Genomic DNA, 15,741 nt, shown 5'->3' on the forward strand with positions numbered 1-15,741 from the left:
GTACACAACGTGATGCCCAAGCTGCAAACTCGCCTCCCCACAAACTGCAACACAAGACAAAGGATCAGAATCAGGTGAGATGGAATTGTTTTTGCTCTCTTTGGTGTGTGGGTAGAATCTGTGTGGGCTTGATTTAAGTCCAGTTTGTAACATGCACATCGGTTTCCGCACTGGCAGCATTTCCACAACCGAATCACATGGGGAGGGGCCTATGGGGTGGCGGCTGGTCTGTGAGCGAATGGGAGGAGGGGAGGTGTGTTGGTGTTGCATGGAGGCAGCAGGGCTCTTGGCAGTGGCTTTGGTCGCTGCAGGGTGTGTGGCTGTGGGAGTTGAGGTGGTTTATGGAGAGTCCAGACAGAGTAGTAGCAGTGTTGGTGGTGGCTCTGGTGGGTCGTTTATGATCGTTTCCTCCTCCCCTCCAGGTTTCTAAAGTTGGATGGCCTGATCTTCATCTCAGCGAACTCAATCGAGTGCTCGTGGCCTTTCCAGTGGAACCAGTTCACACCCTGGAGGAGGAGGAAATGGACACACGATGTTAGTCAGAACAGAAGTTAAAGTACAGACTCATATGACAGCCAAGGCAAGGACATCAATATCAGACAATCCCGATAAGATAAGATAAGATAACCACAGAACCACATCAGCAATCCTCGAAACTTTTTCAAGAACTAATCCTGATGAAACACTATCACAGACTCTCTAAACCCTCTGAAGGCCTTAGTGATCCTAATCAACCTCCAATGAAACCCCATCAGGAAAACTCTCAAATACAGCTGAACGCTCTTCATGGATCCTGGAATACCTTCATCTCAAAGACGCCATTAAGGACCCAAAGCGACCCCAGGAGCTCCTCAGGGAGCCTAACGTGAGAGTCACTCTCCATTTCAGGGCATGAGTACGCAGTCACACTGTACCTTGCTGTGACTGTTGTCTCCATATCGTCCCATGAGGTTGACACGGTGGCAGTTTTTATACCAGAAGGCTCCCTTGTAGGACAGAGCACAGTTGGTGACGGCAATGTCATTGTCGTGGTCATAAGTGGAGAATGGACGTCCGTGGTGGTAGGTCATAGAGTCACCTACAGAGACACAGCAGGGAGAGAGAGAGAGAGAGAGAGAGAGAGAGAGAGAGAGAGAGTCAATGCAATCAAAGTGAACAACGACCGCATCTCTATAAAAGGAGGAGGGCGCCACTCGTTGGATGTTTTTTGCTTTCTTGGGTCTAGTGCTCCAGTGCACCAGCCTGTCTCACACTGAACACTGAAATAATCTTGAGCTTTTATTTGATGGCTTCATTTCTTGTCTTTTCTTTTGAAACATCTTTTAGAAAGATAGTGTGTTGTGTCTTCTTCATCTTTTGGTGCAGATGATTAATACCCACATAAGACATGCATGTGACTCTTGGTGATGCCTTAAGTCCTTATGGCCCATTAAAAAGTAGGATAAGGCCGGAGATGGTCTATATTTTTCTTATTATTATTTTGTTATTACAGGTATTGTGTGTGTGTGTGTGTGTCACAGCCTGTGCCTCAGAGCTCCTCTTTTGTCCAGAAACTATTAAATCCACATCAGTGAGCTTCACTGTTCACTGGCTGACATATTCCTTCATCACCGTGAACACAGGAACACACTGGAGTTTCCTCTGACTCACTCCCACACACACCGTCCTGCTGCCCCAAACACTCACTGGAGCTGATTAGTCCACTGCTGAAAATAGTCCCCTAAAGTGCACTAATTCCTCGTGTTTGAGTAACATTTGATAAAATCTACAGGGAGCTGCTGTTAACATAAATACATACAGTATGTATGTGATATATACTGCATGTGAGCTGTGTGAAATATGTTTTGCATGCCCTCAGCAGGAGCTGCTGTGTTTGTGGCTGACTGCAAGAGACAGCATAGAGAAGTCAGAAGGTTTTGAGAGACAGGCTGAAGAACTGTGGACACGTTTGGCTGCAGGATGCAGAAGTCAGCGTTACCTGCTGTTCCACTGTATCCTCCTACGTGGACCTTGTAGCGGCTCCGAGGTTCAGAGACAGAGAACTTGTCGTACTGAGCGTAGGCTGTTTCTCCCTTATCTCTCAGGTCGACTCGCAGCTCGTACTGACCTCCAGCTGTGATCTTATGCAGGTTGGAGAGACCTGAGTGAGAGGGGAGATTATATATTTAAACTGGACTGATAGCAATAACTGTCGGTGATGGCTTTCACAAGAATGTATCATCAGATTATACATCACTTTGTATTTAAATAAGAAACAATACATATCATTGTTAAGGCTAAATACCATCTGATGTTGGATTCAAGCTTCAAAGTGTATCTATTTTATTCCATTATCTAGCATGTGTATGTTTTTTATGTGTTAAATTATCCAAAACAACCAGAACTTTATAAAAAAACAATTATTAGTGTTAGTAAAATCAATGTAGAACTTTTGTCTGATGAAAAACAACCTGTGGGGCTGTGCTGATCTATCGTGCCGCTGATGTCAAACCACACTAAATACATCCCATCAGGACGGCATTCAACTTGTGTAAACCACCTTCGTCACAAGACTGAAAGTGTTGATATATGACCCTATCCTTCTGCCGTATGTGAACGTACCCAGCCAGAATTCATCATTCATGTCACCGAAGCCAGCTGTGTAATTCTTCCAGTTGCGGAAAAACTCCAGTCTGCCACTCTGGCGCCTGAGAAAAACCTGCAGAGAGACACGGAACAGGAATGAACAATGATCACCGGGCATTCCCACTGCTTATGAGGAGTGTGTGAAATATCTGACGCTGACCACTTGTGGTGCACAGCCACAGCAGAATAGTCACCATAGACATCTCAATGCTCTCAATAAGTTCTCTATGAACTCATTCTTAAATATTAAAGATATCAAAACTGCATTGAAGCTGTTGTACAGTATTATACAGTCCAGTATTATCACAATATACAGTTATTATGGTGAATATGTTGCTTAACAGTTTCAAGCGACGCCTTTCACATTAGTTTATCCATTCCTAGTATAGAAATATCAGCTGGGCAGCTATGACCACACATAAAGCACATATGTCCCAGTTAGCTTAGAGACTTACGATCCATCCGCCTCCATCGGTCGCCATGTCGCAGTAGACCTGCAGCGGCTGGCTCTCATCTCCACCCAGATAGATGGTGTACAGGTCTGATGAGGTGTCTCCATTCAGCAGAGCCTGGGAGCAGTCCTTGGGGTATCTGTACAGCACACCAGCTACACACACACAGAAAACAGGTGATATTATGGACTAATCAACAAAGTGGACCGACAGACTTTGCAACAATGGATACTGGAAGTTCAGGACCCATGAATTTGAAATAGCAGCATCTGCATTCCTATTACAATGGACCCACAGGAATCTAAACCTGCTCTGTGTGTGCTTGGATCCACTCACTGGTGGTGAAGACAGTGGTGATGACTCTGCTTCTCTTCGGACCAGCAATGGCCTGCAGCTTGACTGAATACTGCGTGGAGGCGCTGAGCTGAGCCATGTTATAGGAGACGGCAGTGGGACTCAGGACCACCTCCTGCAGCAGCAGCATGTTCAGACATTTTATTCCCAGACACATCTCATGGATTTAACGTACCACTGACCATTCAGAGCAGCTTGTGTGGCGCTCTGGCGTCTACTCACCCGGACGGTGCCGTCTGCGGACTCGAAGCTGAGGATGTATCCGGTGATGTCAGCGCGAGGTGGCTTCCAGGTCAGCAGGCTGTTCTCTGTCTGGATGTTACTGGCTGCCAGGTCCTGGGGGGCGTCCACATCTAAAAACACAACAGCTCTTTCAATTATTTCATTTTTTTTTTACTGTTTTGGCATTGCTGTCAGTGGATCTTCCTCTCTGTTGTTCAGGCCCTTCTCTGATCTTTTCTTTTCATCTGTACTGAACGTGATGTTAGAACCAGTAAAGTTAACAGTCCAGGTCTCATTAGACAAACTCATCAGCTTTTAGGCAGGAGTGCTCACCCGTGGTAAACTCAGTCGTAGTGGCTGCACTCTTGGCCAAGTCCCTCACAGCGTACACCTTCACGGTGTAGTGTGTCGCCGGCGTCAGAGAGCTCATCTCAAACTCCACCACGTTTCCGGACACGCGCTCCATCACTGGAGCCACTGGGACGACACACACAGGCAGGCCTTAAGCTACCACATCAAAGGACAGCATGCAGGACACAAGAAGACGAAGCAAAGATTCCTCCCTGCCCTCTGGAAAACTTTCTTTGCACGTCTTGATCGTGATTTAACAATGGATGGTGGGAGAAGAATTAAAACACAAAGCCAACTGTTGTCAACAGAAAACATTTTTCAGTTAAAAGGCTGTCAAAGCACATGCATTTATTTGTGTGTTATCTAAATGTATTGTGTGCGTCAGACTCCCGTAGATACCTGAGTCTGCGCTGTAGGTGATGACGTAGCCGTCGACAGTGGCGATGGCCGGCTGCCAGAGCAGCAGAGCTTCGGTGTCTGTGATGTTGGCTGCAGTCAGACCGCGGGGCTTATCCAGAGCTGTAACACACACACACACACAGTCAGTAAACAGTATCTCCCCGTAAACAGAGCTATTGTGTCGGCTCATCACTACCATTCTTAATGACTGTTGTCATTGTACATTTTATGAATCAGCAGCTAAATTATAACACTTTGTTATCTGTGTTAGATTGTCATAGTTCCTACCTGTAGTGACGCTGTCTGATCCAGGCTCACTCTCCCTTTGACCCTTGATGGCAACCACGGTGACCTCATAGGTGACCCCAGGGGTCAGGTTGGGCAGCACAGTCTGAGACTCAGAGCCGTCCACCGTCAGCGTCTTAGCATTACCTGGGAGGACAAACAACACGCCATAAGAGCCAATAAAATTCTGATATTTGCCATTGATTAGATAATGGCAGTCTCTCAGGTTTCACAGTACGGCCTGATGCCAGGTCCGGTTTTTCCCACTCATAGAAATCTTGGCTCGTGTAGAAAGGAGGCTAAATCTAAACTGTAAAGACTTGTTAGATTACAGTCAAAACATAACAATGGATGTTCCCATTCGACCATTTTTGTGTTACCTGTACGCATAGGATGCCTACAATGTGCTGTTTTCAAAAAGCTTGCTGCAAAATAACTCGTATTATGATGGCTTCTGTATCTTCAGACAACAAGGCCTGCATGGCTTTAAGCTAGTTCAAAGGTGAAAAAAACTGTGAGTTGTGTCATAGCTCTCTCTGTTGCTTGGCAACTTACATGGGTAAACTTGACATTTGTCAGTTAAACAGAAGCTATTTAGTGATGGGGCCAAATTCAGATTTTAAAACAGTGTATTTTCATTACAAAATGTGAGGCTGGGTGTGAGAGTCTATATGCCATCCATATATAATGCTTAGTGCTATCCATTAATGTCAGAGTGTTACATCAGTGATGAACTTTATTTTCTTCACTCTGAATAAAGAATAAAGAATTCTTAGATATAAGAACAAAGATCTAATAATGATTTTTATTAGATTTTTTTCATTTTGTTTGATTTTCTGATATTTCTTTTCATGGGCCCTGAACCTCTCAGCCCGTCATTCACTAGAAATCCCTGTAAGTAGTCACTAGGGGGCAGAATCAGTCCATCATTGGAGAAACGAGTTTGCTCTGCAGTCAATCTAGCCGAAGTCGAAGAAACTTTTACTTGTTTTGAACTCAGCTTATTGGAAGAAGGGAAAATATTAGAGCTCCAAGCCTGTTTGAGGCTAAATCTTCATGTTGTGAATTGAAATTGTTTGGGGGTGAATCAATAACTCAATCAGTAAGTGGCCAGAGTGTCATTCACACATCAGGACTCTGACCTCCATGAGCAGGCACATAAGTGACTTTGTAGCTGTCCACTCGAGCTCTTGGAACCACCCAGTGAACGGTGGCGGATGTGTCGGTGACATCTGAGAAGCGGATGCCCTTGGGTGAGCCCAGGTCTGGCACAAACAGGACAGAAACAGCGGGTGGGGGAAACAACAGACAAAAAAACAGAAGGTTTAATTAATATGTGTCTTGTTCTCTGACTGCTGGAATACAGAACATACAGTATTTGTATCACTGAACATCAATAAATACACAGAACTGACACATACTAGTGGGTATTTCCGCTTTAGAATTAGAGAGCAGACAAGAAAAGACACACATATATTATGTTACTGTAGCCAGAGCCGATCTACCACCAACACTCGCTTAAGAGGAGAGCAAAAGAGAGAGAGCGCGTAAAAGGGAAAGCAAGGTAGACAGACAAAGGGGGCCTGCGGAGGCCTGGGCTCGCAGAGACCCTTCCGAGCTGACAGCGAGCCACAGTATCTTGCGTGACAGACCTCAAGAGATTAACTTGCCCCCATTTCATGGCAACACAAAAGTGAAGCATGCGCAACACAACCCAAGAGTAAAGTCTTACCCCCAGGGAGACACAGGGGACACAACCATAGACACCCACCACACACTTTACAAAGAGCGACTCCAGCACATGGGGCCAGGCAGTCAAAGACAGCATTCGGGAGGATGACCGGATGGAGACGACACAATGAAAGGAGCAGAGTACAGAGCTGAGTAAATGTCCTTTTCAGGCCTTTTCTGGTAGTTTGATGTTGAAGCTGCTGTGCCGACATAACAGTTTTGTGCAGATATTCAGCATCTTTAAATTTGGCCGTTTTTAACCAGAATGATGATTCATTTGGGGAGTGAACGTCCATAAACCATCAAGGGACACATAAATGCTCCATTAAGACCAGGACAATAATAATAATAATGGATCATCAGCATAGCTGCTTCATATCCATTATGTCAGACTGATATCAGTAAACCCATATACCCCTATATAAGTGTGTGTTCTTGAATATTGCGGTAAACCTGGGTTATGATGACAGGCCCTCTGCTGCTATCTGCTGGAGCCACTCAAGAGCAGTGACAGAGAGGTCGAAACACGGATCACCTCAACACAGAGCCGAGGACACAGGGCACACAGCACGGGTGGCTTGGATAGACACCATGGCACTTTGTTACCAGGTTAGTAGACAAAAACATCTGTGATATAAAAGACTAATGTTACTTGACGTGAGTTAATGACCATGTCTGCATGCTGTTACCATAAAAGACGAAACCGACAAGATATGTTATTCCACATTGACTACGACAAGACCAGTGCAGAGTTTGAGTTCAAATCTCTGGGTTGTCGCTTCCGTCCTTTCGCCGTGTACCTGTTCTCACCCACTCCGTTACAGACTTGGTGCGTCTTCCCAAAATGAGCCCAAAGATTTCGATTTTGTACTCAGTGTCCTCGGCGACATCTGTGATGGCTGTGCTTCGCTCCTCGCCACTCAGTACCAGCTCTCTTGGTTGGCCCTGGCCCTCAGTCGGAGTGACCATTATGACAAAGGTGTCCAAGGCATCCTCTTCAGCCACCCAGGCCAGACTAAAGCTGTTAGGAGCGACATCTGAGACTAGGAGAGCCTGCACCTCTGGTTCGGTCTCTGAGTGACAAGGGATAGTCAGTTTTCCTCCTCTGTGGAACTCAAGAGTGTTTTGACATTTGAGGAACAGGGCAGTGAGAGAGAGAGTGTAGCAGTCTATGATGTGATGCCAGGGCTGGTTATATGGAAGCTCAGCAGTCAACAAGTAAAAAGCCAAAGTTTGCAGAGTGAAAGGAGAAGAGGTGCAAATGCAATCTGGTGGAAAACATTGAGGGAAGACGTGACCAGCATGGGGTAGGCTGTTGTATCCAGCTGCATTGTTGTTAGGCTTGGACAACTGACCCGTCAGAGCCGCTGTTAGTCAGATCACAAACTGATTCAAGAGTCAAGATTGTAACTGTGACCAGAACTCGTTTAATTTTTAAGAAATGTTGGTAAAGCAACAGGGCAGTCACTCTTTAACCCCCCCTCCCCATGAGTGTATGAAGGCCAGAGGCCACGGCCTGCATGCAGCAGCAGGTCCTTCTGTCTCTCTAGCTCGCAATGTACCCAGTAAACTGGGCTGCTGCTGTTCTTTTCACTAACTCAAAATGGGGGAAAGGACTGCACTTGAAATTAATCAAATTGACCAAATTACATGATTCTTCAAACTCATTCAAGCTTTATTTTTTTTGAAAAAGTGAGAGCCCTGGTCTGACCAATCGCATTCCCAGGGATTTCAAAGTAAAGGAGCTTTGTAAAACAACAGCTGCTCTTATAATAGTGCTCAAATCCAGTACAGTGCAGACATATAACTGTGCATACAGATGAGAGTGTGTGCATGTGGCGCTGTAAAAGCTGGTAGTTAGGCAGTCATTAGCAGCAGCTAATAATGGCAGTGATAGGAAGAGAGGCTGAGAGACAGCAGGAGTCTACAGCTGCTGGGAAAAAAAAAAGCTCTGTTTCTCCAGAGGATGAGTCTGCTGAAGCTAATTAGCTAGAGAGACTTCCGGTAGCAGCACAGATGGATACATGGACCGGACAGAGCTTTTAAAGCAGCCTGGATATAAGCAGATATAAGTGGGCACAGAAAAGCCTCAGTAAAGCGCCACTGCTCATTAAAACACCACACCAAATGTGAGGGTCTCAGGGGTGCTTGAACAAGCCTGAAACCCCCTTTTTTTTTTTTTTTTTTTTTTTTTTATTACTAGGGGAAAACGCATGAGGCATTTGTTGTGAGAAGAAGCGGTGGAAATGAGAAGCAGAGCAGACAAATCCCAGGGAGCTGTCACTCTTCATTAGCCGCCGGGCAGCTTTAGCTGGTCAGTGGAAGAGAGGGAGGGCCACATCCATCAGCTAACATGTGCTAGCTTGCTACTGATTTCACCCTCCCACCACCACCTCTACCCCTCTACCCCATGTCCCTCTACACCCCCAAAGACCTGAGGGAACACAATTCCCACTCACAAAAGGGAGCCTGTTATTATAGGAGGTGCGCAGCAGCGCCAGCTAACCTGCTGAAAAGGGAGTCTGCAAGCAGAAGCCCTGAGCTGGTTCTCGTCTCGCCTGATAACTTTACGAGAGCAGCTTGTGGTCAGATGAATCACAACCGAATCAAGCTTGTTCTAGGCTCTGTCCACGTCCCTTTGTGTTTCCATCAGTCATTCGTTCCATAAAACTCCCTCCCTTGTCAGCGGAGGACTTTATTTTCCTTTGCGACGTCTTCCTCCACCAGGCCGCCGATGACCACGGTGCATAACATAATCAAATTAGTCAGCTTGTATTTCCACGCTGGAATGTTTTATGGATTAAGTGATGCTAATGAAAAATGTTAAAATAGCTTCCCCGGCCATTAGCATGCAGACAATGGGCTGTGTTGAGCGCATGCCATATTCTGCGTGGCCCCAGAAGCCCCTGGCACCCCAGCACCAGAGCCCAGGGGCAATGGCAGCATGAGAATGAGGAGCGGTCCAGGCTTGGGGAACTGGGGATGCATACAGAAGAGAGGCCTCACACAAAGTGACAAAAGCGCCTCAGGGTTTTTTTTTTGTTTTTTTTGTCCTCTGTCAGTCCACCCATCTTTCTTCCACTTGACTGATCCTCATCAGTGAAATGCTGAATGATAATGCTGGAATAGATGCTGACATGAAAAAAAAAAAAAGTCAACCAATTCCAAACTGCCTATTTTTGCCTTCCAGTCTTGTCAAAATGGTTTTACAAGGTGATGGAGAAGATGTTAGTTCACAAAAAGTAATCTGTTTTGGTTGTGAAGGTGCTCAGAGGGCTTTAAAAGGCGTCATTAGCAGATTTTGGTTTCACTGTTTACAGCCCACTTATTAGACATGTACTGTAATTCTAAGCGCGTTAATCACTGGTAATGACTGGGATTGGAGTAGTGGGTGGGAAACCAGCGCACCTGTTGTGCCCCAGTTAAACAGCACGCTGACCTTTTTTTATGTGTTCTCGCTTGTTCACATAACAGACCAGGTGCTGTTTCAGGCTGGACTCGTACCAACAGGCAGACTGACGGGCTTAAAGGTGGATCAAACGCAGATCTGCGGCTGGGCTAATACGGATTGAATGGGTTTTGTGTAGGTGCTGCAGTGGAGTGTTAGCCCTTTTCACGATCCCTGCGTCAAAGGAAGGGATATGTGCATGATGGATGGGCGCATGAGGAGGTGCTGTTTGGGATTTGGATTGTGCCTACCATCTGAATGGCAAGGAGATTTTATTTACCCGGTGAAGAATAGCGTCCACCACAGTGGCTGATAGGTAGATTGTCTTTCTACACACCCTTTTGGAAATGTTGCTTCTCAGTTTTTTGTTTTTTTTTGCTTTCAATCACTTCACTTCCACTTTTGCCAGATCACCTTTTTTCTACAATATTCTTGAAATCAATTGAACTTCTGCTGAAGGCTTCGACTGTGGCACTTTTTTTTTCTTCCAGACAACCATTTTTAGAAGGGCATGGGAAAAGCAGCAGCGCTAACCACCCCAGCGCTCGGGGAAGAGATAAACCCCATTTGTAACTGTCACACAGAGGGTCTGCACAGAAAGACGCTAGTTAATTCACTGTGTTCAGCAGAAGAAACAGGAAGCAAAGGAAAGAGTGAGGCCCCAGCGTTGACGGTGTTAATACCTGTGATGGTGTCTGCAAAGACAGGGTCTAACAGCAGCCCCCTGTACAACCCATACAGATTGGCTCTGTACCAGGTGGTGGGGGAGAGGCCAGAGATGATAAGGCTGCGAGCATCAGCGGATACTGTGTGGTTTTGCCACTCAGCGCCCGTCTCTGCGTCTGTAACCTCGATCAAAAAGCCCTCGAACGCCCCATCCTCAGCAGACCAGGACAGCAGGAAGCTGTCCCACGATACATCACTGACAGTGACGTTGGTCACCACAGGCTTCTCCTCCTCTGGGTGATGACAAACACATCATGGAGTTACAGGACTGGGACAGACATACAAAATGAAGACCAAAGGTTATTTTTCAAAGCTGATCCTGGACTGTGAGGGAGCAGCAGATTAGAATTTTTAGAAAATCCAGTTTCAGCTTCATAAATCGGTCCCAACCGTACAACACACAAACGTTGAGCACAAATGCTTGGGCTGTACTTGAAGCCAGTGTACAATGTGAAACATATAAAACAAACAAGGCTGAGCTTCTCAACAGTGAATGAATCCTAGTGACAATATCAGCTGGAAAAAAGGGGGTCGACATTGATAATCTCATTTGTATTTCAATCATTTTGCTGTCAAAAGAAAAAAAGAGAAAAGGCCTTCGCTTTGTCTGGAGTGGAAATATTCCCTTATTCCTGTAGTGGAAATATTCCCTTATTTCCACTACAAAAGGCCAGAGGGAAGAAACTGCCTCATTATCAATGGCTGCCTATAGCCATCTTCTCCATATTACCATATAAGTGGGAAGACTTAAAGATAGAAAGCAGCAGGCAGACATGCTGATGCAGCTAGCGAGCATTAATGGCTGTGAATGAGCCATTAACATTTGAAGGTGCAGCGTAGCCCGGCCAGAATGGCAGAAGTACGCCGTCCACTTCAAACCTATGGGGAAGCCGTGCAGAGCCACGTGCAGCTGACTGTAATTGGAGTCCATTGAGTGTGCAAGCATTCAGAGAGCAGATTAGACAGAGACGGAGATGGATGGCGCAGGTAAACATCAGCTCCCATTATCCTCTTTCCTCTGTGTGGCAGAGTGGAGCGCAAATGGGATGTAGACAATAAGAAGAATGCGATGGGGGGGGGGGGGTGGTCGGGGCTGATCACCATTATGAGAGCTCACATGGACAAGGAATATACATTTACTCTATGATGAGCGTGTGGCCCCGTAGTGTGGGCAGGACGCTGTGTGCAATGCTGCAAATATTTCTGAGATAAATAGGAGCAGGAGTTCATTCAATTCTAACTATAACTATAACTTAATCAATATGTGGAGACTGCTGGATTAACAGATGATGAATACATAAAACATTCTAATAAAAAAATATATTATATAATGAAATATAGTAAATATATGTAGATATACACATATAATAAAAGATACTTTCTATAACAGCATATAACTACATTCTAGTGTGTTATGAACCATTTGTTAGATACGTGTACACTGCTTCTAAATACTTAATAGGGGCGTTACCCTTAAGACCAAATGTATCTGAGACCTTTTAAGTAGCTCTAAACGTCAGTTTGGGGAAAGTAAAGGAAAGCGTAGAAACGTCTTGTTAACGAAGCTAACTAACAAAAGCTAAAAGTTGAGAGGTTTTGTCAACGAGCGCTACAAGAAGCAGGCCAAGTTGCATGATGACACTTGATACATGTTGATATATGGGTGATTGTATATCCATTTGAGGAAATACATTTTCACTTAATATCAAAGCCCCTCCCTCAACTTCACAGGGCCATTCAACCCCAACCATTTAATGCGAATGGAATTTCATTTGTGGTGTTTGCAATTTAAAAAAAATCCATTAAAGTTAAAAAAAAAAAATCCAGCAAGTTCTCTGGGGCATCCAGAGTAAAGGGATCCCTGGAAAGAGACGCTGCTGTATAATTATCAAGATGTCATGTTTCAATGCTGAGAGCACCGCAACAACTCATCTCCATTGTATCAAGGTGAAAGCAGAAACCTCAGATACCACCAGGGTTAGTCTGAATATTCATTTCTATTTATTCCATATTCCTTATTTTGAGTGAACCAACCCTTTAAACTCAGCTTCAGCGTCACACGGTCACATGCAGCGGAAGAAGCGTGTCCTGACTCACTCAGATGGTCCACCTGAGATATCACCCGCTCATTCTGATATCTGCCATTTGACTCACACTCATCCACGCGTGGCACAGCAGCCCAGGCCAGGTCTAGTGCAAAGATCACGGCCGTGCATGCAGGACGATGATCTTGCTTTGTTCGTGCTTTATGTTCCGTGTTTTTCTCTGCAGAGAATCAGCTGCTCATGCACCATCACCACATGAAGTAAGACATCCCATCATCGGGCCCAAAATGATGGCACTGGACGTAGAAACCGGCCATTATGTTTGGAGTGGTTGTGCCTTTTTAAGACAACATCAGTGTTCAGTTTTTTTCATTTGGGGTTTAAATGTTGGGACTACTGCTGATGTATTTGTGTGTTTGCATTTCAATGTTGTCACTTTTGAGAGACAACAGTAAATTAGCAATCTTGCTAAATCTGCTATGTTAACATTGTGTATTTTATACTGATGTTCATTAACATCCTCTGTCCCATTACATTACATTACATTTGTGATTGTCCTCGGAGCCTAACTCATCCAGCCTGTGATTCTCTTTCACTCAGCTAATGAGTTTAAATTATGATAATCCCAGTTTTTGTCTCCTAATTTCCCCGATTCAATTATATCAGTTTCTTTCTACATCTTTCTTTCTGCTTCTTCTAAGAGTACGGCCAGTTTCTGAAACACATGGAAGCAAATTCTTGTCAACTCGATGACTGTCACGCACGAGGAGAACTCCCTGCCTCCCTCCAAAACCAGTCTCACCTCGCTCCACCCCTCCCCTTCCCTTCAATCCATCCTGTAGAACGAGTGTGATCTGTGTTTGCGCTATGTGTCTGGACACGATAAAGGCTGCAGATCGGCCGGGCTGTGGATTAGAGGGCTGCTGATTTTCAGAGACAATGTTTTAACAGGAGTCCCAGCATGTGGCCTTTTATCTGACAGAGCCACAGTTCATCGTGGTCAAATCACACAAAACCAGAGGGGAGCGGGGCTCACGCCAACAATTATCACATGAATGAACATTGTGCAGGGTTCACACATGTCCATACAACACTGCCCACCCCACCCCCCACCCTCACACAGACACACACACACACACACACATACAGTTTCAATCTATCTCGGTCATTTTAGCCGCTCAGTCTCTCAGTGATACATGGCACACACAGACAAGCGGACATAAAGAGTAGACACATGTACTGGTACTCTCACCCACACACACACACACACACACACACACACACACACACACACACACACACACACAGAAGCTTGTATTCTGTTTATGTTGGCAGCATGCAATCCAAATGAATCCAACAAGGGACAGTTATTCCGATGCTCACCAACTTTTCCCTCATATCGATTTTTGCCCGTAGCCATGCATTTAATGGGCACTCGTTACATAACTGGAAGATTTAGTTGTGAAATGTTTGCCTTTGAGGCACCCTGACTGCAGCATGAAAAAATATGCCACAGTCACCTCATTTGTCTTTTCTTGTTTTGGTTAAAAAAATTGGCTATAAATGAGCCTGGGGGGAAGGGGTTGGGGTCGTAGAGACAGATTGACTTACACTGAGAGGCTAACAATGAATTTGATTCACTACCTCTGCTTGGCTGCAGTGCCAAAGGACAAACCTACTAACCGTAGGTTCATATTTGGAGAACTTCTCTTTTTCCCTCTTAGACCTCATAGAGACAGAGGGCTACATTCAGAGACTTTACAGAGTACCCTGCGTGCCCAGTCTCAGCATTGCCACTCACTGAGACGAAGGCAAAGCTTCTCCACCACTTCAGAGGCAAAGCAGCACAGTGGTCATGTCTGCTTGAGTCTTGGAGGCAGGAAGCACCACTTCCTTCCACTGTCCTGTGAACTAGCGCTGCTAACCGAGGCAGCCGACTCAGAAATCTCTTTACATTATATCATGCTGATGCAACTTAACCAACGGATCCAACAGAGACAGCATTAACATTCATTTTGAGTTTCTGAAAAACTGATTGATGTTAAGATTTTCCTTCTAGCTCTGTAGTCAACCATCTCACTGTTTAGCTGCTAGATGCTCAACTATGCTGCAGCGGTGCTATGGTCCAGCTTGTTGCCTAGAGAGTTCCACTGTCCAACCCAAACATAAGGTCTTTGGGTTGGAATAACCCAGAGGGTGTTTCTGCAGAGCCAAAACTATCTGCATGACTGCCACTTGAGGTAAGTGAGAAAGTAAAGTTTTTGTAGTTTGCGTGAACTGGCCCTTTCAAATTCAGAATCTACCTAAAATAATCACTGCCAGAGTTCTTATCTGGATAATTCTAAAGAGTAAAGTATGAAATGAGTGTTTTTATGTTAATAAATTGCCAAGATAATAACTAGAAACCTCCAGCTTCTTCTGCCTCCGACTGTTGCCCCCCAGACATTTCCGACACTCTACAACATTAAACAGGGCACCGACTCCGGCTCAGTCAAGAACGTGGCCTGTGAGGGTGGATGGAGGGAGAGATTTTGCAGCGCTGACCTGTGGGTGCTGAGATGGTGGTGGGTGCGCTGGTCCTGCGGCCCCTTTCGGCGGTGATGCTGATGGTGTAAAGCATGCCGGGTGTGAGGCCCCTCAGGGTGTGTGACTCCAAGCTGCCTGGGACCACGTCCTCAGCCCTGTGGCCATCAGCGGATATATAAACTAGTCTGAAGGAGTCCAGTTTGGCCAGGGGGCGTTTCCACTCCAGCATCATGGTGGTCTCTGTCACCTCTGCAACAGTCAGATCCTTGGGAGCGTCCAGGGCTAGTTAGAAGGGTAGAGGATGAGTTGTGAATGGAGGTTTGATAGGTTAGTTGAGTGCCAGTCCACATACAACAACACCAAATAAGTTCAAGCAGTAGCCATCTCATGAAGCAAAAGAAGAGGGCTGTTAGCTGGAACACCAGCACAGTGGCTGTACAGTCAAAGAAAGCATTACCATACTTTTCCTACAGAAGAACTAAAGATAAGATGTAAAGTACAGGAAAAGTAATGTTTGACTCACAGACTATCCTTGTGAAATGAAACACATGAAAACATGAAAAACCCACCAAAGAAA

General features: G+C 45.4%; 1 protein-coding gene across 2 annotated transcripts in view; it reads right to left on the bottom strand.

Moving 5' to 3' along the window:
* Window positions 1–384: 384 nt before the first annotated feature.
* tncb (tenascin Cb) overlaps window positions 385–15,741 on the bottom strand; it is a 28,165-nt gene continuing 12,808 nt past the window's right edge. The window contains exons 9-22 of one of the 2 annotated variants that reach the window (XM_070833782.1): window positions 15,183–15,446; window positions 10,551–10,826; window positions 7,220–7,492; window positions 5,831–5,953; window positions 4,692–4,835; window positions 4,404–4,523; window positions 3,987–4,130; window positions 3,654–3,784; window positions 3,414–3,546; window positions 3,081–3,232; window positions 2,602–2,698; window positions 1,979–2,140; window positions 915–1,078; window positions 385–506 (exon numbers count right to left, since the gene is read on the bottom strand). In XM_070833782.1, the coding sequence (XP_070689883.1) occupies window positions 396–506; window positions 915–1,078; window positions 1,979–2,140; window positions 2,602–2,698; window positions 3,081–3,232; window positions 3,414–3,546; window positions 3,654–3,784; window positions 3,987–4,130; window positions 4,404–4,523; window positions 4,692–4,835; window positions 5,831–5,953; window positions 7,220–7,492; window positions 10,551–10,826; window positions 15,183–15,446 (2,294 nt within the window). In that variant the 3' untranslated portion in view covers window positions 385–395. The remainder of the gene's footprint in view (window positions 507–914; window positions 1,079–1,978; window positions 2,141–2,601; window positions 2,699–3,080; window positions 3,233–3,413; window positions 3,547–3,653; window positions 3,785–3,986; window positions 4,131–4,403; window positions 4,524–4,691; window positions 4,836–5,830; window positions 5,954–7,219; window positions 7,493–10,550; window positions 10,827–15,182; window positions 15,447–15,741) is intronic. The other variant, XM_070833783.1, reaches the window with a different exon arrangement.

Source organism: Pempheris klunzingeri, chromosome 7 (assembly GCF_042242105.1).
Source record: "Pempheris klunzingeri isolate RE-2024b chromosome 7, fPemKlu1.hap1, whole genome shotgun sequence".
Taxonomy (NCBI): Eukaryota; Metazoa; Chordata; class Actinopteri; order Acropomatiformes; family Pempheridae; genus Pempheris; species Pempheris klunzingeri.